The 24,221-nt window shown below is 41.7% G+C and overlaps 1 protein-coding gene across 4 annotated transcripts in view; it reads right to left on the bottom strand.

Annotated features, from left to right (window-relative positions):
• Window positions 1–24,221, bottom strand: part of LOC132821765 (U2 snRNP-associated SURP motif-containing protein-like) — an 86,612-nt gene that overhangs the window by 54,123 nt on the left and 8,268 nt on the right. For 3 of the 4 annotated variants that reach the window (XM_060834520.1, XM_060834519.1, XM_060834521.1), the window contains 8 exons: window positions 14,317–14,413; window positions 10,219–10,333; window positions 6,418–6,539; window positions 4,343–4,410; window positions 4,119–4,234; window positions 2,175–2,207; window positions 2,009–2,091; window positions 802–967 (listed from right to left, as the gene is read on the bottom strand). In XM_060834520.1, coding sequence (XP_060690503.1) covers window positions 802–967; window positions 2,009–2,091; window positions 2,175–2,207; window positions 4,119–4,234; window positions 4,343–4,410; window positions 6,418–6,539; window positions 10,219–10,333; window positions 14,317–14,373 — 760 coding nt within the window. In that variant the 5' untranslated portion in view covers window positions 14,374–14,413. The remainder of the gene's footprint in view (window positions 1–801; window positions 968–2,008; window positions 2,092–2,174; window positions 2,208–4,118; window positions 4,235–4,342; window positions 4,411–6,417; window positions 6,540–10,218; window positions 10,334–14,316; window positions 14,414–24,221) is intronic. The other variant, XM_060834522.1, reaches the window with a different exon arrangement.

The following is a 24,221-nucleotide window of genomic DNA, read 5'->3' as shown; positions in this document are numbered from 1 at the left end:
TGATTGGAAGATCAAGATCCTGCAGAGTCTTCACAGATGGATGTTGAGAATCTAGTCTAGGGGTCACTCTTTAAAAATCAAGATCACCCATTTGAAACTGTGATTCCGTAAATTTTTCTCACTTGGATGGTCATGAATCTTTGGAATTCTTTCCGAAAAGGTGGGAGAGGCAGAATCTTCAAAGGTTTTTCAGACAGAGGTATATAAATTCAGCAAGGGCTGAAAACGTTATCAAGAGTAGGCAGGAATGCAGAGTTAAGGTCATAATCTGATCAATCTTGATCTTTCTGAATGGTGAAATAAACTTGAAAGGCTGATTGGATGACTCTTGTTTCTAATTCATATGTTCATCTGTTACCTCCCTTAAAGACTTTAATTAGTGAGGGAAGTGCATAATGAAAGCAGCCAAGTTTAAAACAACTTGCTAACAGAAATGGATATTTTGCCAGGCAATGGAATTTAAAAACATCGTAATACTTCAGTCAACAGATCAAAATGCCACCAAATCCATCCAATTACACAAAGAGAGCATAACGGGTATATAACACAACAGAAACAAGAGTAAAGAGGAGCAGCCAACAATGCATCACAGCAACTGTGAACAAAGTCAAAGTTTTACCACAAGGGTACAGAAGTGAGACAGACAGATACATGTAAAATTGTAGCCAGTGCAGAATACATAAAGAATTGATCATTTTCTGAAATTCAACCTGATAATTACACAAAACACATTTTGCAAAAATAATACTTCCCACATGATTGTACATTGACAAGACAGCAAGTTCATTTCTAACAGCTCACCATTCAGATTTTTCAAAGCTCGTTCAGCATCTCTCCTGTTCATATAAGCTACAAATCCGCAATTTCTCTCTCTGGCTCTTTCTTCTTCTGTTCTGGGCCACATAATTTTAACACTAGCCAAGGGACCAAAGCGTCCAAACTCTTGACACAGCATTTCTTCATTCATCTGTACGTAAGAATGAAACATTTTATGTAAACCAACTAAATTTAGTGATTAGATGAAATAATTTGCTACAAAGCAGCAAAATAACTTCTCACCAGTATAAACCCGTCAGACCTATAAATTTAAATTAATTTATATTCATGTTCTGTGAGAATACAACTATGTCATGCTAGATTTATTAAAGCTTCAAATAAACATTAAAGCTCCTTTGGAAGAATTCGGTGGTGTTCTTAAAATTAATTTGTCATTAACTCTTTTTAAAATGTACCGTATCGTGAACTTGGACACAACTACTGAATTCTAGCAAAACTGTATATTGTTCAAGTTTATTCACCATCTCATGATTTTAGATAAACAATATTTTACAAACCCAAAACATTCATAAATGCTGGCTTCGTCAGAATTTGTTGCTATCCCTAAGCATCCCATGAGGAGGAGGAAATGGTGGAGCTGTCCCAATGACCAAGAGTCTTTGCAGAGAGCATGTAACTAACCACATTGTTGTAGGTCTGGAGTCAAACATGGGCCAGACCTAATATGGTTTATTCTTACTTGATTAAAGTTTCTGTTAGTAATTTTTTTTTTAACAGAAATACACTAGATACACGGTAACCATTACAGTTATTAATTTTTCATTTCAGATTTATTTATTTTAGTCAAGATTTTAAATGTAAAGGCAGGCCCAATCCCAAGAAATGGAGCTCAAAGCAGGTGGACAGGCAGCAAATGGGGATAAATCAGCAGCAACAAGAGCTAACAAACCAAACCCAACTGATGCAAATAAACATAACTGCACGTATAGCACAGACCACTCAAATTCCAGAGAACCAGACTAATGATTGAATGGCGAAGTGGACTCGATGGGCCAAATGGCCTTACTTCCACTCCTATGTCTTATGGTCTTAAATCAATGGACAGATTATATCAATACAGGTCTGACAAGGCTGTTTATTTTACCACACCAATATAATTACTTCAAAATTCCCATTTAAAACTGTGCTTGTCTCTTTGACAGGATAACTAAGAACATTTTTTTGAAATTACCTTCGGATTAATGTTACCAATATATAAATTGGTAGTAGTTGGATCGCCTGCATCATGAGAACCAGGAGTAAATTCCTCAAGTGCTAAAAGACAAAACAAATTAGTAAAATAATATCGTATAAGAAAGAACATTTAACACTTTGAAAAACGCTGTAGCAATAGTTACCATTAGTTTGCCTGTTTCTCCTCGAAGATTCAGCTGGAAAGAGATATAATATTTTGTTGAGTGTGTTTACTTTCAAAAAGGGCAAGACTTAAGGTACTAAACGTACTACAGCCACAAATCAACAGTACCTACTCCAAGATTGGGAAAACTATTTCATGCAAATATAAAGGAGACCCAAAACAGAATTCCAATGAACCAAACCACTTCCTCTTTATTCCTATGAACCAAACAACACTCTGGATAAAATTCCACAGGCAAGTATAAACTGTGTTACAATTTTTCCTGTGCTTGCTACACAATATTATTCCACTGCCAAATGCATCAGCCAACTGACATTTGTATCATTGTATGTACACAAGTTTTAAAAATAACAGGAAGTATAATATTTTCTCACCAGCAAGTAAAAATGAACAAGATACAAATGACAAGTGAAGGCCACTAAAGTGACCAGCAAGACAGCAAAATAATTAATGTTATGCATGATAAATCAACAGGTAGGTGGAAAAGAGTCCAAAACATTTATTAGGTTCAATGGCCTGTAACTATTCATAAATATTCTCCAATCAGAGAATGCGAATTGAAAAAACAGGAGCTGTGGATTATTACACATAATCCAGCTGTGGATTATTACAGTGCTTGCAGTGTTATATAATTTAAGATTATATGTGTTCTTCTTGACTTTACACAGCACATGCCCCAAAGATATTTTGGAACACTTCAAATTTAGAATTAAAAATGAAATGAACTATTCATCAACAATTGGATATGAAGGTACTCTTTCATGGGTATAGATTTGTGTCCACTAACCCTTTTGACAGAATTTCACTAGGGTATGTTGAACAAAAAATAACAATCTTAAGGATACTCAGAAGAACTGCTCAACACTTAAGGTAGTAGCACTTTAAACTGCTCTCATGCACCTCCTAGTGTTTCAGTATAGAATTGCATTCCAAATAAAATTACATAATATTAAAGTATTATGCTTCAATCAGCAAATCAAACACAGCTACAAATGGACTTTTATTAAAAAGGGAGAATGTGCCAATTTGCCAGAATGTACTACCATCAGACAAAATTTTTTCTACTCCTGCACTTTCTTCGTTAACTTCTTGGCATTATGTATTCAACTCTTATTTGTAAAATAAAAATGTGGAATGTTATGTGGGACGGAATAAAGGAATAGTGTAAACTTTGATTAAAATCTGATTTTTTTCTTAAGGCATGCACTATCGAGGGGAGAATCTTTGTTTCCTGAATACTCACTAGAACATTTTCCAAGCTTAGTTTTAAATCACAATGGTTACTAGACAATGGGAAAACAATTGTAAAGTTAATTCAGATGTCATGTGACAACTTGGGACGGTTAGCAACAATAAAAGGTAAAGTCACCACAGTTTTATCAGGCCATGGGGCTGTTCTCTCATTACAGAGAGATGACTAGTGGGTGGTTGAACTGGAGGGTCACCACACCTCAGGTGAGAGAGAGAAAGAGGAGAGGTTGGGAAGGACTGTCATTCATGGCAACTTCGGCCTATACAAAGTTAAAAATCACACAACACCAGGTTATAGTCCAACAGGTTTAATTGGAAGCGCACTAGCTTTCGGAGCGACACTTCTTCATCAGGTTATAGTTGGACTATAACCTGGTGTTGTGTGATTTTTAACTTTGTACACCCCAGTCCAACACCAGCATCTCCAAATCAGCCGATATAGGAATTGAACACATGCTGTTGATGCCACTCTGCAACACAAACCAGCCATCCAGCCAACTGAGCTAAACCAAACCCCATCAACAACAATGAAACTGCATTGCTCCTGATTCGCAGGCGTATGTATTTATGGAATATAAAAAAGATTGCAAGTCTGACTTAAAAGGACCCAAACCATTATTAAAAATCAGCCTTTTTGGATTGGCTTACAGTTCTGGTACAAGATTTTACTCACAAGAGCGGCGATTTTGCGTCGACTCTTCCGATGGCAGAGGCTCAAATCGACTAGGCCTGAAAGGAGCATCCTTACCCACTTTTGTTTTCTGCCGTTCATCACGTTCTTCTTGAATTCTAAAACCATATCCAAAGTATATTTTCCAAATAATGCTAATAGATTTAACTCTTCATTTAAGAAAGGGTATCAAAAATCTTTTTTGAAATTGGCTAATGCTGACTTACTGTTTTAATTCCTCTTTGAATAACTCCAAGTTACTTTTTTTCTTCTCCTTTTCACCCTTCTTTAAAGGCTAAAAGAATTCAAATATTATTATTGAAATTGATTGAAAAATTCAATTGTAATTCAGAAGTCAGGAAATACTTCTGCCCGCAAGGGGGGATAAAATATGAAACACACACAAAATGCATTAGATGCCAGCTAAATTAATTTTAATCCAGAGCTTGGTTGTTCAGAAAAGAGTATAACAAGACCCAGATTCAAGGAAAATGGAAGAAATTAAAGGTATTAATCAGCAACGCTCTCATGAAATGGCGAAACAGGTATGAGAGACTGAATCTTTCCTCTTGTTTGCAAGCGTTTTAGTCACAACTGAAAGAACAACACACTTTCTGAACAGCAAATGAGATCTTTTTCAACACCTATAGTAACCTAGCAGCGCACTACTACTAAACTTTCAGGCTAGCTTGCACATTCAACTTCTAAGGTAGGGTTTGAACCCACAACTTGTGAATTAATCCCAACTGGGAGATGGCAAAACCCTTTAATCACTGAATAAAGAGTCAGTCTCTGCCTGCTTTAAAGATCAAAATAACATGTTTAAAGTGCTCCACATTCAATGTATGACTTTCCACACAGAGGGATGTGGACAAGTTAATAGTGTGGGTAAAAAAACTTAGATGGAATATGTGGGAAAATGTAAGGTTATGCATTTTGGCATGAAGAAATAGGGGAGTTGCATAATTACTGAAATGGAGAAAGGTACAGGACAAAGAAATTTAGAAATCCTTGTACATAAAACACAAAAAGTTAGCATACAAGTCCAGCAGGTAATAGTGCAGGCAAATGGACTGGTGGTCTTCATTCCAAAGGGAATGAAGCATAAAAATAGGAATGTTTTGCTAAAGTTATACAATACATTAGTTACACCAAATTGAGCATACTGGTGAACAGTTTTGGTCCACTCATCTAAAGGAAAGATATACTGAAATTGGCGTCTGTCCAAATAAGTTTCACTTGGCTGATACGCTGGCATGGAGAAATTTTCATATAGGATGAAATCATGTAGATTGGACAGCTGGGCCTGTACTTATTGGAATTTAGAATAATGAGATGCAACCTTATTGAAACAAAGATGAATCTTATGGTGCCAGACAGGTTAGATGCAGAGAGGTTGTTTTCTAATGAGGGAGGCCAGGACCGAAGGGATATTATCACAGAATAGGGGCACCCATTTAAGACAGTGATGAGAAGAAATTTCTTCTCAGGAGGGCTGTGAATGATTCTGTGGAATTATTTATTGCAGCGTGATGCTGAGATTGAGTGTTAAGAATATTGAAGGCTGACATAGACAAGATTTTGATCAGTATGGGAATCAAGGGTTATTGAAAAGGCAGTAGAGTTGAAAATTATCAGTTCAGCCATAGTCTAATTAAATGGCAGAGCAGAACAGATGGGCCAAGTGACCTACTCCTGTTCCTAAATCTTACGTCTTCTAAACAGACACTCTCGTCAGTTCGACGAGTTGAGAACACATGCACTTCAAACAGTGGTCAGTAAACATCCTGAATGATTTACTGCACTAACCAAGATAAATTAATTGAGTCAATACAGTAATCCAAGAGAGTCATTAAGTACATTTTGATGAACACTTTCAGTTTTTAAAGTTTCAGTTTAACTTGAGGGATTAGGCTAAAGATATACTTCCAACCCCTCAACTAATACTGTCGTTTGAGGAAAGATTAGAAAGCATGGGGTAACATATCAAATCCAATAAATTTACACTTTTTAATTCCCATGAAAACTGTCTAACTTCTCCACACACCCTTAAAGAAAGCATCTTGTCTGCACTGGCCAACTGCAGAATGGTTGGATGAAAACTTAATGCAGGGACTAGTTTATAAATTATCACTGTATAGGAGCATTCCAGTGTGATGGCCCAGTTTATAGCATTATTGTAGTGTCATACAATCTGTAAAGATTATCTGGAGCTATGCACAGTTCCACATTCTGCAAACTTCGAAAAAAATTAACTTATCAGGATTCATTAATTATACAATGATCAACATCAGGTACTTACAGGCTTCTTGGGGTCTGATGTGAAAGATGGTGAAGATGATTTCTCTGGTACTAAACTCTTTACCTCTGGAACCCGTGTGGAAGGTTTATACAATTTTCCTTTCTGTTCCTCCAATCGTTCTTCTAAGTGTGAAATCAAAACCTTATGAAATAATTGCTAAGTTCAAATGTGGCACTGAATACAACTGCATCAGTTGATGATTGCCAGCTAACAAACGAGCATGAGTCATGATTATTTTGTTTATTCATTTAGCAAATATAGAATTGCTGAACAAAACCTCATTTGTTGAGTTTAAGGTGATTAATACACTATTCAGCCAGTAGGAAGGAAGGTCGTCAGTAGCTGAAACATTGTTTGTGGGTCTCTCCACATGTGCATAATGTGCTTTTGACTGAAGCTGCAACAATGGCGGCACGGTGGCACAGTGGTTAGCACTGCTGCCTCACAGCGCCAGGGACCTGGGTTCAATTCCCGCCTCAGGTGACTGACTGTGTGGAGTTTGCACGTTCTCCCCGTGTCTGCGTGGGTTTCCTCCGGGTGCTCCGGTTTCCTCCCACAGTCCAAAGATGTGCGGGTCAGGTGAATTGGCCATGCTAAATTGCCCGTAGTGTTAGGTAAGGGGTATATGTAGGGGTATGGGTGGATTGCGCTTCGGCGGGTCGGTGTGGACTTGTTGGGCCGAAGGGCCTGTTTCCACAATGTAAGTAATCTAATCTAATCTAATCTTAAAAAAAAATGGAGGTTGGCTACACAGAGGTCCTGTCATTTCATAAACCATGGTAGTTCAAAGTCTGCCATTTGACAAAGGGGATTTCTCACAAGGAGCATGTCAGTGACTTTGTGTTTTCTGATTCCTTGGTCCAAAAATTATCTGCTGATAGGTTTAAAGGAAAGTTACTCCTCACTGGGTATGGAGGTAGAAGGCAGGCAGCAGATGGATTGCACAGGTGATCATGGAGTCTGTCATTATCAAGTCCTGAGAAAAGGCTCTGTTACCAGTAATAAGCCTGAGCAGGCAGAGCCTGTATATAAATAAGTGAATAAAAGCTGTGGGGAGGAATGAGACATTTTTGTTGCTAGTTGTAGCATGTTGTATCAGAATTTCATGACATACTACAGGTCATACATCACCTGGCTGGAGCATCTTAAAAAAACTGACCACAGCTCCTGACGAGACTGTAATAATTTCAAACTTCAATTAAGTCAACATACATAGAATTGTTGGGAGTAAGACAACTTGTTAATTTGAGATTCCAAATGATTAAGCATTTTTTGTTTGTCTGTCTTTTCATAGGATGACTGGTACCCAGGTTTCCATCCTGATCAACTTGTACAAGGCAAGTCAACACAGAGCTTCAACAAATTAAATTTCCAGATCATCTTTTAACAGACTACTTGCCATACACTGTACTTTCTTTCTTACTGCACCTTCATTTTGTTCAGCTTGGACATGGATCACCAAATTTCAGATTACCCGCATAATCAGATAACAAATTATATCTTGCACTTCTCAGAGTCATTAAATCTTCAAAATCAGGGAGCTATGGACTTGAACCCCAAGATCCCTTTGTACATCAGTGCTGTTCAGGACCCTGTCATTAACAGTATGCCAAACATCGCAAGAACTAGAAACACAAGAATAGCAGTAGTCCGTTCAACTTATTGAGCCTTCCCTTCCATTTGATATGATCAAGACTGAGTAAACATCAATGCTTTTCACCCAGTTCATTCCCATCATCGTTCATGCCAATGGTAATCAGGGGTCTAACAATGTCTACCTTCCACATACTCAAAGACTGACCTTTCACAGCCCTCTAGGATAGATACTCCCAAAGGTTTATAAACCCTGTGTGTAAATAAATCCCTCATCTCAGACACAAGTTTTATAGGGCTATCTTTAAATTGGCCCCTCCCCGGTTCTAAACTTCCCAACCAGATGAAACATCTTACCTGCAACTAACCTGTATATTACTTTAGGTTTCAATGAGATCAACGACCATTTTTCAAACCTCCAGTGGATACAGCCCCAGTTTGCCCAACCTCACTTCGGAGGACAGTTTTACCAAACTGGGAACAAATCTGGTAAACTTTTGTTGCACTCCGTCTATGGCAATATCGTCTTTCCTAGAATAAGGAGACACAGTACTCCAGGTGCAGTCTAACCAATTTCATACACAAATGAAGCAAGATTTCACTACTCCTGTACTTTAATCCCCTTACAAGAAATGATAATGTTCATTGGCCTTCCCAATAGTTTGCTGCACCTGCATGTTAGCCTTCATTGACTTATCAACAAGGGCACCATGGTTCCTTTCCACATTGACACTTTGCAACCTCCTTTATTTTAAGAAATACTCTGTATAACTGCTTCTCCTCTGAAGTGTCAATTATCTTAGTATTTTAGAACCCAGGTCGAACTTCACATACATACCTTACTGTCAACTAACTGCTAAATTCAGATTCCGCACAGCAGCTTTGTGAAGCAGCTCCATGAAACTATGCGCCTCGCTCTCTCTCTCCAGGATGCAAATTATAAGTCTGGCTGGAGATACCCCTTCTCCTGGAAACTTTACTGATTATTAATTGGGATTTCTTTTAAAGATTATAAAACTGGTTACAAGTTAAAATAAACTCGCAAACAACATCATAAACATTTCCAAAGCAAAGAAGAGTGAAAAGATCCTAAAACTCTTTGAACCTACTGATGATCACATAAACCAAAACCACATTGTCTTTATCGGAATAATTCTTACCTATATGGAAAAAAATTGGAGTTTTACCAGGGAAAAGTAGTTCAAGCCTTGACATCTGCATTGCAAAATAACCTACCCCAATTAGAGTCATAGAGATGTCCAGCATGGAAACAGACCCTTCAGTCCAACCCGTCCATGCCGAACAGATATCCCAACCCAATCTAGTCCCACCTGCCAGCACCCGGCCCATATCCCTCCAAACCCTTATTCATATACCCATCCAAATGCCTTTTAAAATGTTGCAATTATACCAGCCTCCACCACATCCTCTGGCAGCTCACTCCATACACGTACCACCCTCTGCGTGAAAAAGTTGCCCCTTATGTCTCTTTTATATCTTTCCCCTCTCACCCTAAACCTATGCCCTCTAGTTCTGGACTCCCCCACCCCAGGAAAAAGACTTTGTCTATTTATCCTATCCATGCCCCTCATAATTTTGTAAACCTCTATAAGGTCACCCCTCAGCCTCCGATGCTTCAGGCAAACAGCCCCAGCCTGGTCAGCCTCTCCCTGTAGCTCAAATCCTCCAACCCTGGCAACATCCTTGGAAATCCTTTCAAGTTTCACAACATCTTCCCGATAGGAAGGAGACCAGAAACGCACGCAACATTCCAACAGTGTCTAACCAATGTCCTGTACAGCCACAATATGACCTCCCAACTCCTGTACTCAATACTCTGATCAATAAAAGAAAGCATACTAAACGCCTGCTTCACTATCCTATCTACCTGCGACTCCACTTTCAAGGAGCTTTAAACTTGCACTCCAAGGTCTCTTTGTTCAGCAACACTCTCTAGGACCTTACCATTAAGTGTATAAGTCCTGCTAAGATTTGCTTTGCCAAAATGCAGCACCTCGCATTTATCTGAATTAAACTCCATCTGCCACTTCTCAGCCCATTGGCCCATCTGATCAAGATCCTGTTGCAATCTAAGGTAGATCCTGTTGTAATCTAACTGTGAAAGGACTTCTTATATAGCCAATTTTAATAAAGTTGTGTTTCACCTACATCCTTGAAGAACAATTTGCATACAGTTCCTATACTCACCTCTTGTCGCATTTACGATGCCACCTCTAACAAACGCTTTTACTTTACTGGAGTCAGCACCCTCAAAGGAGGCCAAAAATTCCTCATATATTTCAGCAGCTGCCTTTTCATCTTCCTGAAGGAAAGTATTTAAGATTAGTCTCTTGCATTTGTGACCTTATTTTTATTCACGGTTTCACAAAAAGTACATTTAAGATTATATAGCCAATAAGAAACATGCACTATTGGTTTCAATATTGGTATTTGAAAGTGAATAGAATGAAATTCCTGAGGAAGTTGTGATGTGGGTACAATTACAACATTTAAAAGACATTTGGACAGGTACATGAATAGGAAACATTGGAGGGATATGGGCCAGGAGCAGGTAGGTGGGACTAGTTTAGTTTGGGATTAAGTTGCTCATTGGACTGGTCGGACCAAAGGGTCTGTTTGCATGCTGTATGATTCTACATATGCACATATACTTAAAGCATGCAAAAATTAATGTAAAACAGAGAAAGAGGAAATCTACAGATTTGTTTGAAAATGCTGAAGAAAAATGTGCATGCATTATTTATTACATTATCCTTGTTATTAATACTATGAATACTTCTTTTAGATAGCTAAAAAATTAGAAAGAGTCAAGAGTGGGCATTGGACCACTGGAAAACAAGGCTGCAGAAGCAGTAATGGGGAACAAAGAAATGACAGAGGAACTGAATAGGTACTGTGCATCAGTTTTCACAGTGGAAGACACTAGCAACATACCAGAACTTCAAGACAGTCGGGGACAGAGGTGAGTCTACGTGTCACTAAGGAGAAGGTGCAGGGGAACCGAAGGTGGACTACACCTGTGACAATACTATGATGTATTTTGTCCTTTTTTTTTGAAAAAGACAACAAATTGAGACAGAGATGCGGATCAGTTGCCCCAAAGCTAATAGAGAACTTGCGAGGCCTTGGGCTTTGTTTTTAAAGTTGGAACAATAGAAGCAGCCTGAATGGGTTTCTATTGAACCAGGAATTTTTTTTTCAGTTTCAGCCTTCAGTAGCAATTACTGTGGTCTTGAAACTGGATGTGGAAGCTCTTATTCCTCACTGCTACAGCTAGAAGCTGGGTTTCTCTTCCTGCTAGAATTGCATGGGAGATAATCTATTTTACTGAAAATGCCTTTGCCAAAGGCATAATATGGTATGTTACTAGATTGGAACAGTTAATTAGCAGAGATTAACATATATTATTTTGTTAAGCATCGATAATTAAAGTTAAGCCAATTCTTTTCTTTTATTTTGTCCGCATTTTACATATAGTGTAAGAATAAAGTATGTTTTGTTTCAAGCCTAGTAGTCTGGCCAATCAAATTGCATTTGAAACACAATGCCTTACACTTACCTCTAAAATGAGAAAAGATTAGGGTCTAGGCTATCTTCTTACTATATTTCGAGGGGCTTTACACTGTTCCATAACACACCCCAGAATTCTGAGGGAGATAGCTGAGGAGATTGTAAAGGTGGTGATCTTTCAGGAATTACCGCAGTCAGGGTGGATCCCAGAGGACTGCAAAATGGTTAATGTAACACTCCTGTTTAAGAAAGGAAGGAGACAGAAGATAGGACACTAGAGCCCAGTTAGCCTGACCTCAGTTGTTGGTAAGATTTTAGAGTCCATTATTCAGGAAGGAGATTGCAGACTACTTGGAAGTGCATGGTAGAATAGGACTGAGTCAGCACAGCTTTGTCACGGAAAGGTCATGCCTGGCAAATCTGTTAGAATTCTTTGAAGAGATAATGACCAAATTAGACAAAGGAGAGCCAGGGGACATGATCTAATTGAATTTCCGGAAAATCTTCAATAAGATGCTGCATAGGAGGCTGCTAAATAAGGTCAGAGCCCATGGTGTTAGGGTTAATGTACTGGCATGAAGAGAGGATAGGCTAACAAGCCAAAAGACAGAGATTAGGGATAAAACGGGTCTTTTTCAGGATGGCAGCCAATGCTTAATGGAGTTTTGCAGGGGTCTGTATCGGGATCACAACTATTCACTGTATGCATTGACAATTTGGATGAAGGAAGTCAGGGCGCTGTCGCTATGTTTGCAGTTGACACATTGATGGAGGGACAGGTAATATTAAGGAAGTGGGAAGGCTGCAGGAGGACTTGGACAGGCTCAAAGAGTGAGCAGATGGAACACAATATGGGAAAATTAAGGTTATGCACCTTTGTAGAAACAATAGAAGTGTAGACTATTTTCTAAACAGGGAAAAATTTTGGAAATCTGGAAGTACAAAAGGACATTGAAGTCCTTTTTCAGAATTCTCTTAAGGTGAACATGCAGATTCAGGTGGCAGATGACAAATGCGAATGGAACATTCATTTCAAGAGGGCTAGAATACAAGAGCAAGGATGTACTGCTGAGGCTGTACAAGGCTCAAATCAGATGCATTTGGAATACTATGAGCGATTTTGGACCCTGCATCTAAGGAAGGATGTGCTGGCCGGGGACAGGGTCCAGAGGAGGTCTGCATCAATGATGCCGGACATGAAAGGGGCTTCTCATATGAATGGCGGTTGAGGACTATGGGTCTGTACTCAATGGAGTTTAGAAGGATGAGGGGGTATCTGATTGAAACTTACAGAATACTGACAGGCCAGGATAGAGTTTCATTTGATTTGATTTACCATTGCCACATGTACAGAGATTCAGTGAAAAGTATTGTTTTGTACGCTGTATAGACAAATCATACCTTACATACATACATGAGGGTAATAGAATAGAATGCAGAATATATTTTACTGCTACAGAGGTGGTGCAGAGAAAGATCAACTCTCATATATGAGAGGTCCACTCAGAAGTCAGAGAACTGCAGGGAAGAAACTGTTCTTGAATCTGTTTGCATATATTTTGGTACGACAGAGTGCACATGGAGAAGATGTTTCCACATGAACAGGACTGGGACCAGAGGGCACAGCCTCAGAGTGAAGGGATGACCCTTTAGGTGTGAGTTGAGGAGCAGTTTCTTCATTCAGCTAGAGGGAGGTGAATCTGTGAAACTCATGGTCTCCACTACCTTCTGCGGCAAAGTCATTGAGGGCACTTAAGGCAGAGCTAGATAACTTCTTGATTAGTAAAGGGATGAAGGGTTACAGGGAAAAAGCAGGTGAATGGAGTTGAGAAACACATCAGTCACAATTGAATGGCAGAGCAGACTCAATGAGCCAAATGGTCTAATTTTGCATCAATATCTTATAATCTTATGTTTGTTCCTTAACAGCGAACTAAAAAAAAACAACAACTGGAGCCACGTAGACCTAAGTACCCCGTCCTGTGCCTAATTAGATTATCCTGGTTTGAACAGAATTTTGGTGAAAAAAATATTTTCCATCAACCTGTTTAGACACATTATGACAATCCTCGACTTCCAAACTAGATGTAGGGACACAACTACAATGCTCACAGGCTGATTTGTTTCTGCAAACTCCTTGCTTACAGATTTATTTGTCAGGATTGTGGAGGTTTGAGCAAAAAAAAAGTACAATCACTGATCACCAGTGATCATTGTCACAAAATGCACAATATCAGACATTGGATTAGGAAAAGATAGCTAAATCACTACAGCATCCTCATTTCCCTTCAAAGTCGGTGAACAATCAATGCAAGAAATAAAGAACACTTATTTAAAATAACTCTTTATTGAATCAGTCCCTCAAGAAAAGTTCAAAGAAATCTGGAAAACATCGAGCAAATGATATTCTTCAGGATATTGAATGTACAATCAATAATGAGGGAATTCTGTTCCCAGTATAAAGTTGCTTTTTTAAAAACTGCAAACTAAATATCTGACCAGGTTGATAAGCAACTCAAGTACGGGAGGTAAAATATGACACACTTGCTAATTATTTACAACTAATATGAAAAACCAAAGCTGCTGAAATGGAATTTGATTCATTGAGAAAAGTTTAGACCATTTGGCAAAACAGTTTTTTTCTTTTTTCAGATCTAACATACTCACTGTGCGTTTTCAGAACATCTTTCACAACTCAGATTGATAGTATTTTCCTTTTTTTTGTTAAGTATTTACCCCTTGATCTGCCTTCCATATATTCGAGAGATTTCATACCTTCTTTTTAATTTCCTCCTGCTCCTTTTTACTGAGAGTCCTTTTTGGGGCAGTCATTTTGTCAGCGCTCTAGTTTAGTTAATTAATCAGAAACACACTGGGGAAGAGAAAACAAGATGATCTTCATCACTGACGACTAGTAAATATCTAGAATGAAATCTTCATGAATTCTGAACTTTACACAGAATTAAACATGCAAGTAATTCTAATAGCTAAATTCATAAAATAGACAACATTAACTTTATGGCTGAAAATGTGTTGCTGGTTAAAGCACAGCAGGTCAGGCAGCATCCAAAGAATAGGAAATTTGACGTTTCGGGCATAAGCCCTTCATCAGAAATTTATGCCCGAAATGTCTAATTTCCTGTTCCTTGGATGCTGCCTGACCTGCTGTGCTTTAACCAGCAACACATTTTCAGCTGTGATCTCCAGCATCTGCAGACCTCTTTTTACCCGAACATTAACATTATCCACAGAAACTACAGGTATCACATAGCTTTGCAGTTCCATTCATGTTAACAGTTAGAAATAAGAAAAATAAAAGGTGTTCCAACTCAAGTTTTCTGTTAACGACAGAACAGGTAAATTTTGATAAAAACCCTTCATCAGAATCTAGTTCAGATGAAAAATACACCCCATATTTTTCTTTGCAGAAGATGAGAGACATGCTGTGCAATTCTAACATTTATATTCTCTACTTACCTCCACCAGAATTCAGTTTTTTTTTATAGCAACGTGGCTCAAAATTACATAAAAATACAGAAATATGATCAACAACTGACAAATGACACTGGTCCATAATTTTATTTTCTAAAAGTAGTGTTTAATAAAATCTCCCCTGCTTGGTTCAGATCTACCGCACCCAGTATGAGTGGGTGGTGCTGGAAAAGCGCAGCAGGTCATGCAGCATCCAAGGAGCAGGAGAATTGACGTTTCGGGCTGGAAGCCTTAATCAGGAATGAGGCTGGGAGCCGCAGGGGTGGAGAGATAAATGGGAGGGTGGGGCTGGGGAGAAGGTAGCTGAGAGTGCAATAGGTGGATGGAAGTGGGGGTGAAGGTGATAGGTCAGAGGGGAGAGTGGGACAGATAGGTGGGAAGGAAGACTGACAGGTGGGACAAGTCATGGGGACAGTGCTGAGCTGGAAGGTTGGAACTGGGATAAGGTGGGGGGAGGGGAAATGAGGAAACTGGTGAAGTCCACATTGATGCCCTGGGGTTGAAGGTTCCCGAGGCAAAAGATAAGGCATTCTTCCTCCAGGCATTGGGTGGTGACGGAGTGGCGATGGAGGTGGCACAGGACCTGCATGTCCTCAGCAGAGTGGGAGGGGGGAGTTGAAACGTTGGGCCATGGGGTAGTGGGGTTGATTGGTGCGGGTGTCCCGGAGATGTTCTCTGAAGTGCTCTGTGAGAAGGTGTCCAGTCTCCCCAGTGCAGAGGAGACCGAATTGGGAGCATCGGAAACAATAAATGACGTGTGGAAGTACAGGTGAAACCTTGATGAATGTGGAAAGCTCCTTTGGGGCCTTGGGTGGAGGTGAGAGGGGAGGTGTGGGCGCAGTTTTTTCAATTCCTGTGGTAGCAGGGGAAGGTGGGTTGTTAGGGGCATGAACCTGACCAGGTAGTCGTGGAGGAATTGGTCTTTGCTGAAAGTGGATAGAGGTGGGGAGAGAAATAATTCCCTGGTGGTGAGGTCCATTTGTTGGTGGTGAAAATATCGGCGGTTGATGCAATCTATGCGGAGGTTGGTAGGTTAGAAGGTGAAGGCCGGGGCGGGGTTCTGTCCTTGCTGCAGTTGGATGGGTGGGGTTCGAGGGCAGAGGTGCAGGACGTAGATGAGATGCGTTGGAGTGCATCTTCAACCACATGGGAGGGGAAATTTTGGTCTTTAACGAAGGAGGCCATTTGGTATATTCTGTGGTTGTCCTGGGAGGAGATGTGGCGGAGGAATTAGGAATATGGGATAGCATTTTTGCCGGAGGTAGGGTGGGAAAAGGTGTAATCCAAGTAGCTATGGGAGTCGGTGGGTTTGTAAAAAATGTCAGTGTTATGTCAGTCATCATTGATAGAGACAGAGAGGTCCAGGAAGGGAGGGAATAGTCAGAAATGGTCCAGGAGAACGTAAACCAAAAGAGAAAATGCTGGAAAATCTCAGGAGGTCTGGCAGCATCTGAAAGGAGAGAAAACAGCTGACATTTCGAGTCTAACTGACTCTTTGTCAAAGCGGTCACTTAAGACTCGAAATGTCAGCTCTTTTCTCTCCTTACAGATGCTGCCAGACCTACTGAGATTTTCCAGCATTTTCTCTTTTGGTTTCAAATTCCAGCATCCGCAGTAATTTGCTTTTACCAGGTGAATTTAAAGTCAGGGTGGAACGTGTTGGTGAAGTTGATGAACTGTTCAACCTCCTCGCGGGAGCACGAGGTGGCGTTGATGCAGTCATCAATGTAACAGAGGAAAAGGTGGGGAGTGGTGCTGATGTAAGTCTGGAAGATGGACTGTTCTATGTAGCCAACGAAGAGACAGGCATAGCTGGGGCCCATGCTGGTGCCCATGGCTACCCCTTTCATCTGGAGGAACTGGGAGGATTGGAAGGAAAAATTGTTGAGGGTGAGGACCAGTTCAGACAAACGGATAAGACTGTCAGTGAAAAGGTACTGGTGGGCACGTCGGGAGAGAAAGAAACGGAGGGTTTGGAAGCCCTGGTCATGGCGGATGGAGGTGGAGAAGGACTGAATATCCATGGTGACGATGAGGCATTGGGGGCCGGGGAAATGGAGGTCTTAGAGGAGGTGGTGGGCGTGGATGGTGTCCCGAATGTTTGTGCGGGGTTCCTGGACCGGGGAATAGGACAGGATCGAGGTAGCTGGAGATGAATTTGGTGAGGCAGGAGCAGGCTGAGATGATAGGTCGGCTGGGGTAGTCAGGTTTGTGGATCTTGGGTAGGACGTAGAATTAGGCAGTGGGGGCATCCTGAACAATGAAGTTGGAAGCTGTGGGTGGAAGATCCCGAGGTGATGAGGTTATGTATGATCTGGGAGATGATGATTTGGTGATGGGGGTGTGGGGTCATCGTCGAGGGGGCGGTAGGAGGATGTGTCTTCGAGTTGGCGCCTGGCTTCAGCTGGGTAGAGGTTGGTGCACCAAACTACCACTGCACCCTCTTTGTCTGTGTGTTTGATGGTGAGGTTGGGATTGGAGGGCTGCCTGTTGTGAGGGCAAAAGGTTGGAGTGGGTGAGGCGGTTGGAGGTTGAGGTAGTCAATGTCACGGTGGCAGTTTGAAATGAAGGGGTCAAGGGTGGGTAGCAGGCCCGCACGGGGTGTCCAGGTGGTTAGAGTGTGTTGGATGCAGGAGAAGGGGTCCTCAGTGAAGTTGATGAACTGTTCAACCTCCTCGTGGGAGCACGAGGTGGCGCTGATGCAGTCATCAATGTAACAGAGGAAAATGTGGGGAGTGGTGCTGCTGTAACTCTGGAAGATGGACTCTTCTACGTAGCCGACAAAGAGACAGGCATAGCTGGGACTCACCTCGGTGGGTGGACGGGTATCTTGGTTAAAAAAGTGGGCATGGAGGCGTAGAAGAAACGTTCAAGGTGGCAGCATGTGTTGAACTCATTAATCTGGGACCATAGAGGGATAAAAAGTGAGGCCTTTACTGAGGACTAAATGTTCCTTCTCAGTGAGGGGGAGGTCTGGGGAAATGGTGAAGACACGGCAGGGATGGGAGCTAGGACTTGGAGTGCAGCTGGAGTTTGAGGTGGAATGGGAGCTAGACACCTCCTCCTACCGCCCCCCCTCAACCATGACCCCACCCCCCCATCACCAAACCATCATCGACCAGACCATTCACAATCTCATCACCTCAGGAGATCTCCCACCCACAGCTTCCAACCTCACAGTTCAGAACCCCCACACTGTCCAATTCTACCTCCTACCCAAGATCCACAAGCCTGACTACCCCGGCCGACCCACCATCTCAGCCTGCTCTTGACCCACCGAATTGATCTCCACCTACCTCGATCCTGTCGTATCCCCCCAGGCCCAGGCAGCCTGCACAGACATTCAGGACACCACGCACGCCCTCCACCTCCTCCAAGACTTCTATTTCCCCGACCCCCAAAGCATCATCTGCACCATGGACATCCAAACCCTCTCCACTTCCATTCACTATGACCATGGCCTACAAGCCCTCCGTTTCTTCCTCTCCCGATGTCCTCACCAGTACTGTTCCACTGACACTCATTCATTTGACTGAACTGGTCCTCACCCTCAACAATTTCTCCTTTGAATCCTCAGACTTCCTCCAGTCAAAAGGGGTAGTCATGGGCACCTGCATGGGCCCCAGCTATGCCTGTCTCTTTGTCGGCTACATAGAACAGTCCATCTTCCAGAGTTACATCAGCACCACTCCGCACCTATTCCTCTGTTACATTGATGACTGCATCGGCGCCACCTCGTGCTCCCACGAGGAGGTTGAACAGTTCATCAACTTCACCAACACATTCCATCCCGACCTCAAATTCACCTGGACCATCTATGAAACCTCCCTCCCTTTCCTGGGCCTCTCCATCTCCATCAATGATGACTAACACAACAATGACATTTTTTACAAACCCACAGACTCCCACAGCTACCTGGATTACACCTTCTCCCACCCTACCTCCGGCAAAAATGCTAACCCATATTCCCAATTCCTCCACCTCCACTGCATCTGCTCCCAGAAGGACCAGTTCCACCACGGAACACACCAGATGGCCTCCTTCGTTAAAGACTGAAATTTCCCCTTCCACGTGGTTGAAGATGCACTCCAACGCATCTCATCCAAGTCCCACACCTCCAACCGCAACAAGTACAGAATCTCCCAGTTCTCACCTTCCACCACACCAACCTCCGCATAAATTGCATCATCCATCGACATTTCTGCCACTTACAAATAGACCCCACCACCAGGAATTTATTTCCCTCACCACCCCTATCTGCTTTCTGCAAAGAGCGTTCCCTCCGCAACTACCTGGTCAGGTCCACACACCCTAACAACCCATCCTCCCCTGCTGATACTTTCCCCTGCCACTGCAGGAATTCCAGAACCTGTGCCCACACCTCCCCTCTCACCTCCATCCAAGGCCCCAAAGGAGCCTTCCACATCCATCAAAGTTTCACCTGTACTTCCACACATCATTTATTGTATCAATTGCTCTTGATTCGATCTCCTCAACATTGGGGAGACTAGACGCCTTCTCGCAGAGCACTTCAGAGAACATCTCTGGAACACCCGCACCAATCGACCCCACCACCCCATGGCCGAACATTTCAACTTCTCCTTCCACTTTGACGAGAATATGCAGGTATCGCCACTCTCTCACCATCTGACACCTGGAGGAAGAACACCGCGGGACCCTTCAACCCCAGGGCATCAACGTGGACTCCACCAGTTTCCTCATTTCCCCTCCCCCTCCCCCCCCTCCACCTTACCCCAGTTCCAATCTTCCAGCTCAGCCCTGTGCCCATGACTTGTCCCACCTGTCAATCTTCCTTCCCACCTATCTGCTCCACTCGTCTCACCTTCACCTTCACCCCCAGTTCCATCCACCAATTGCACTCTCAGCTACCTTCTCCCCAGCCTCACCCCATCCCATTTATCTCACCTCCCAGACTCATTCCTGATGAAGGGCTCCTACCCAAAATGTCGATTCCCCTTCTCCTCGGATGCTGCATGACCTGCTGTGCTTTTCCAGCACCCCACACTCTTAACTCTGATCTCCAGCCCTCACTTTCTCCTAGTTGACTGCACCCAGTACACACAGGGTTTTATTGGGGGTTCTTTGGAAAGAATACAAGTAACTCCGCAGATGTGCGGAGGCCAATAAGCTACAGTTACCAATAATATAGTTAGACCAGTTAATGCCAATATCGCTAATCCTACTGGTACCTATAATTGGCAATCTATCAATTTTCTGTTAATTGTCTAGTCCCACGATATTTCGTTCATCTAAAGTTTCCAAAACAGAAAATGCCTGGGAAGGTCAATAACTTCAGCAACTGCACTGCAACAGAGGAATTAAAATACCATCTCAGTCAAGAAAACATAGTAGTTGGCACTGAAACCCCTCATACGCATGATGAAATGATCTTCAGCAATATTTGCAAGCAAGGGATTCAAATTTCACAGCTGCATACTTTAGTAATAGAATGGAAAAAGAAACTCAACTTCCTCTGCTGTCCTCACACTTTCTAGTACATCTCCAAATTAGATGTTTTTCGATGTTCATGTTTCTCAGTTTGGTAAATACAAAATACCATTGTATCTATCAAAGTAACACAAACATGCAAACTAGAAACCCAACAAACTGGACAAACAAATCACTGCTGTGCATGCTTGAAGTTACTTACTGTAACACACAACTGCTTTGGTTTCTGGCATCTTTCAGAAAAGAGGTTTTGCCCAACTCCAGCTTTCAGAAATTTTCCAAAACAGTTGATATATTATTCCTGTAGTTAAGGACTGTCTAATGATATCTGGAGATAATCAGCAAAGTCTTTAAACTAGTTTCCATCCATACTTCTATCCTCCCCCAAAGTGAGCAGAGAAACCAAAAACCTCAGATGCCAGCATCTACTTCACAGACCATCTTGACTTCCCCTGCTCTGGCCTCTCAAAACTTATGGTTAGGAATAGCAAGCAAGGCCGCTCCATTCAACGTGCTACTAATCCTAATCTCTGCAGACCTCCAGTACAGGAAATTCTAGAATAGTACTTACAGGTCGACATAAATGTTCTAATGATAAAACTTTTGAACCAGTAAGATGAGGTAGGAAATGAAGGGATTTACAAGAAATGAAATGTATCAAAATAGAAACTGGACCAAGAAAATAAACAAGCTGCCAGGGAATACAAGTGGTTAAAAATAAAGCTAAAAGAATAACCAAAAATGAGCTAAAATGACCGTACAAAGTTTGTCCAGTCTGTGAGGTTCGTACTTCGCATGGTTATCATAAAAGAGGAACTTTGAGGCAATAAAATATTGCATGGCATCAAGATATGGCAGAAATTACAGAGATACTGCTACAGAAAAGTCAGGACTGCTAAACATGATAGGTTATAATATCTTAAAAAAGATAGATGAGGGGAAAGGGAAATGGTTTTAGTCTTTCCAATATTTAGTTGGAAGAATTTTGTGTTCGTACAACACTGGATGCCAGACAAGAGAAAAATTTGTGAAGATGTTGTAAGACGTGATGTAGTCAGGTATTGTCAAGTAACATGAAAGCTTTCAATGCATTTTGAAAAGTTGATGCTGAGAGGCAACATGTAGACCAGAAGCAAAAGGGGATGAAGTTACAACCAGGGGGACAAAGTTAGAACTTAAGAGGACAGAGGTTAATAGCTAATAGCAAGAAGAGAACCCAATGAAGGTTACTATTTTAAAAGTAAAATTAATTTATTCATTATTTTACAATATACATTGAATGGTAAGGTCCTGTGTAGTGTTGCTGAACAAAGAAACCTGGGTGCTGGTTCATAGCTCCTTGGAAGTGGATTCGCAGGTAGACAGGGTGGTGAAGTGGTATTTGGTATGCTTGCCTTTATAGGTCAGTGTAATGAGTATTGGGGTTAGGAACTCAAGTTGTGGCTGGACAGGACATCGGTTAGTCCACTTTTGAAATATGGCATTCAATTCTGGTCTCTCTACTCTTGGAAAGATGGTGTGATATTTTAAGTGGCTCAGAAAAAAATTTACAAGTATCTTGTCAGGGTTGGACAGTTTGAGCTAAAGGGAGAGGCTGTATAGGTGAGGTATTTTCCCTGGAGCGTTGGAGGCAGAGGGCTGAACTCAGAGGATTATAAAATCATGAGTGGCGTGGATAGGGTGAATAGCCAAGGTCTTTTTACTTGATTAGTGAGTCCAAAACTAGAGGGCATTGGTTTAAGGTGAGAGGGGCTGAAAATGTGTTGCTGGAAAAGCGCAGCAGGTCAGGCACCATCCAAGGAACAGGAGATTCGACGTTTCGGGCATAAGCCCTTCTTCAGGAATCCTTGATTCCTGAAGAAGGGCTTATGCCCGAAACATCGAATCTCCTGTTCCTTGGATGGTGCCTGACCTGCTGCGCTTTTCCAGCAACACATTTTCAGCTCTGATCTCCAGTATCTGCAGACCTCACTTTCTCCTTAAGGTGAGAGGGGAAAGATTTTCAAGGGACCTAGGTGGCAACTTTTTTGCAGAAGGTGGTTCATGTATGGAATAGCTGCCAGAAGGCATCTGAATGGGTATAGAGGATATGGACCAAATGCTGGCAAATAGGACTAGATTAATTTAGGATTTCTGGTCAGTGTGGACAAGTTGGACTGAAGGGTATCTTTCCATGCTGTACATTTCTGTGAACTGAAAATGTGTTGCTGGAAAAGCACAGCAGGTCAGGCAGCATCCTGATCAAGGGCTTATGCCCGAAACGTCGAATTTCCTGTTCCTTGGATGGTGCCTGACCTGCTGCGCTTTTCCAGCAACACATTTTCAGCTCTGATCTCCTGCATCTGCAGTCCTCACTTTCTCCTCGTACATTTCTGTGACTCTAGGACTATGATACTGCAGGTTAACACTGGTTACAACTGAATGAATAAGAGTGCAACTGAGCAAATTCAGTCATACCAGCTAGACAATGAAGGAGAGATTTCAAAGAAGGATGATGTAATAGTCAGTATTATATCTTGAAGAGAGGGTGATAAATGATAGTATACTATTTATTACAGTGTCCTGTTGTATGTTGTTTGTCACTTTGAGCCATTCTGGGATGATAGCAGAAACAGAACCCTCATTGAAGGGTGCTGAATTTGAAGTTCCAGAAAACAGCACAGTTTATTTAAGATTAATGGAGTGGAAAGAAAGGCTGGATAGGGGGGCAATTGGTGGCATGGATAGAAGGTTTTTTTTGAAGAGGAGCCTGATAATAGACTTGAAGAGGATGTCACCACCCAACAAGAGAATATGATTCACAATATTGTTAAAATTGCAGTAGGAAAAGAAAGTCTGATGGTCAGCAAATCAATGTTAACAGGTTCAAGGAAACAAGAGGTGGGTCTGATGAATAAGATGAGCTCATGAAAGGGAAAGAAGGTACAACAGACAGACGAATTAGGCACTAGGAAATCAAAGTTGTGATTGGTAGGTTAGAAAGGAGGTACTGGAGGATTGAAAAACTGCAAATGTGACACCTCTACTCAAAAAGGGAGGTAAAAAGTCAAAAATATGGGTCAATTAGCCTAACATCTGTTGTTGGAATCAATTAAGGCAGTCATAGTAGGACATTTGGAAAATCGTAATCTAACCAAGGAGAGTCAGCATGGCTTCGTGAAAATGAAATTGTTTAATTTATTAGAGTTTTTCAAGCAAGTTTCCAACAGAGTGGGAAGTGGAGAGACAGTAGATGTATTTGGACTTCCAGAAGGCATACAACAAAGCACCTTATAAAAAGGTTAAGTCTTACACTAACTGCCAACAGTGTTAGACAGAGTCATTGACATGGATAGAGAATTAGCTAATGGGCAGGAAATTGCCAGTGGGGATAAGGGGTTCTTTTTCAGGTTGGCAACCCGTAACCAATGGAGTTCCACAGCTTTCCAATATACATTAATGACTTGGAGGAAGGAAGCAAATATATTCCAGGAGGAAGTGAGGACTGCAGATCAATCTGAAAAATGTGTTGCTGGAAAAGCGCAGGTCAGACAGCATCCAAGGAGCAGGAGAATCAATGTTTCAGGCATAAGCCCTTCTTCAGGAATGAGGAAGTTTTGCCAAGCAGGCTAAGATAAAAAGTAGGGAGGAGGGACTTGGGGGAGGGGCGTTGGGAATGTGATAGGTGGAAGGAGGTTAAGGTGAGGGTGATAGGCCAGAGAGGGGGTGGGGGTGGAGAG

This window comes from Hemiscyllium ocellatum, chromosome 13 (genome assembly GCF_020745735.1).
Source record: "Hemiscyllium ocellatum isolate sHemOce1 chromosome 13, sHemOce1.pat.X.cur, whole genome shotgun sequence".
NCBI classification, from domain to species: domain Eukaryota; kingdom Metazoa; phylum Chordata; class Chondrichthyes; order Orectolobiformes; family Hemiscylliidae; genus Hemiscyllium; species Hemiscyllium ocellatum.
Note: the sequence above shows the minus strand (reverse complement) of the source record. Positions and strands in the feature narration are given on the sequence as shown.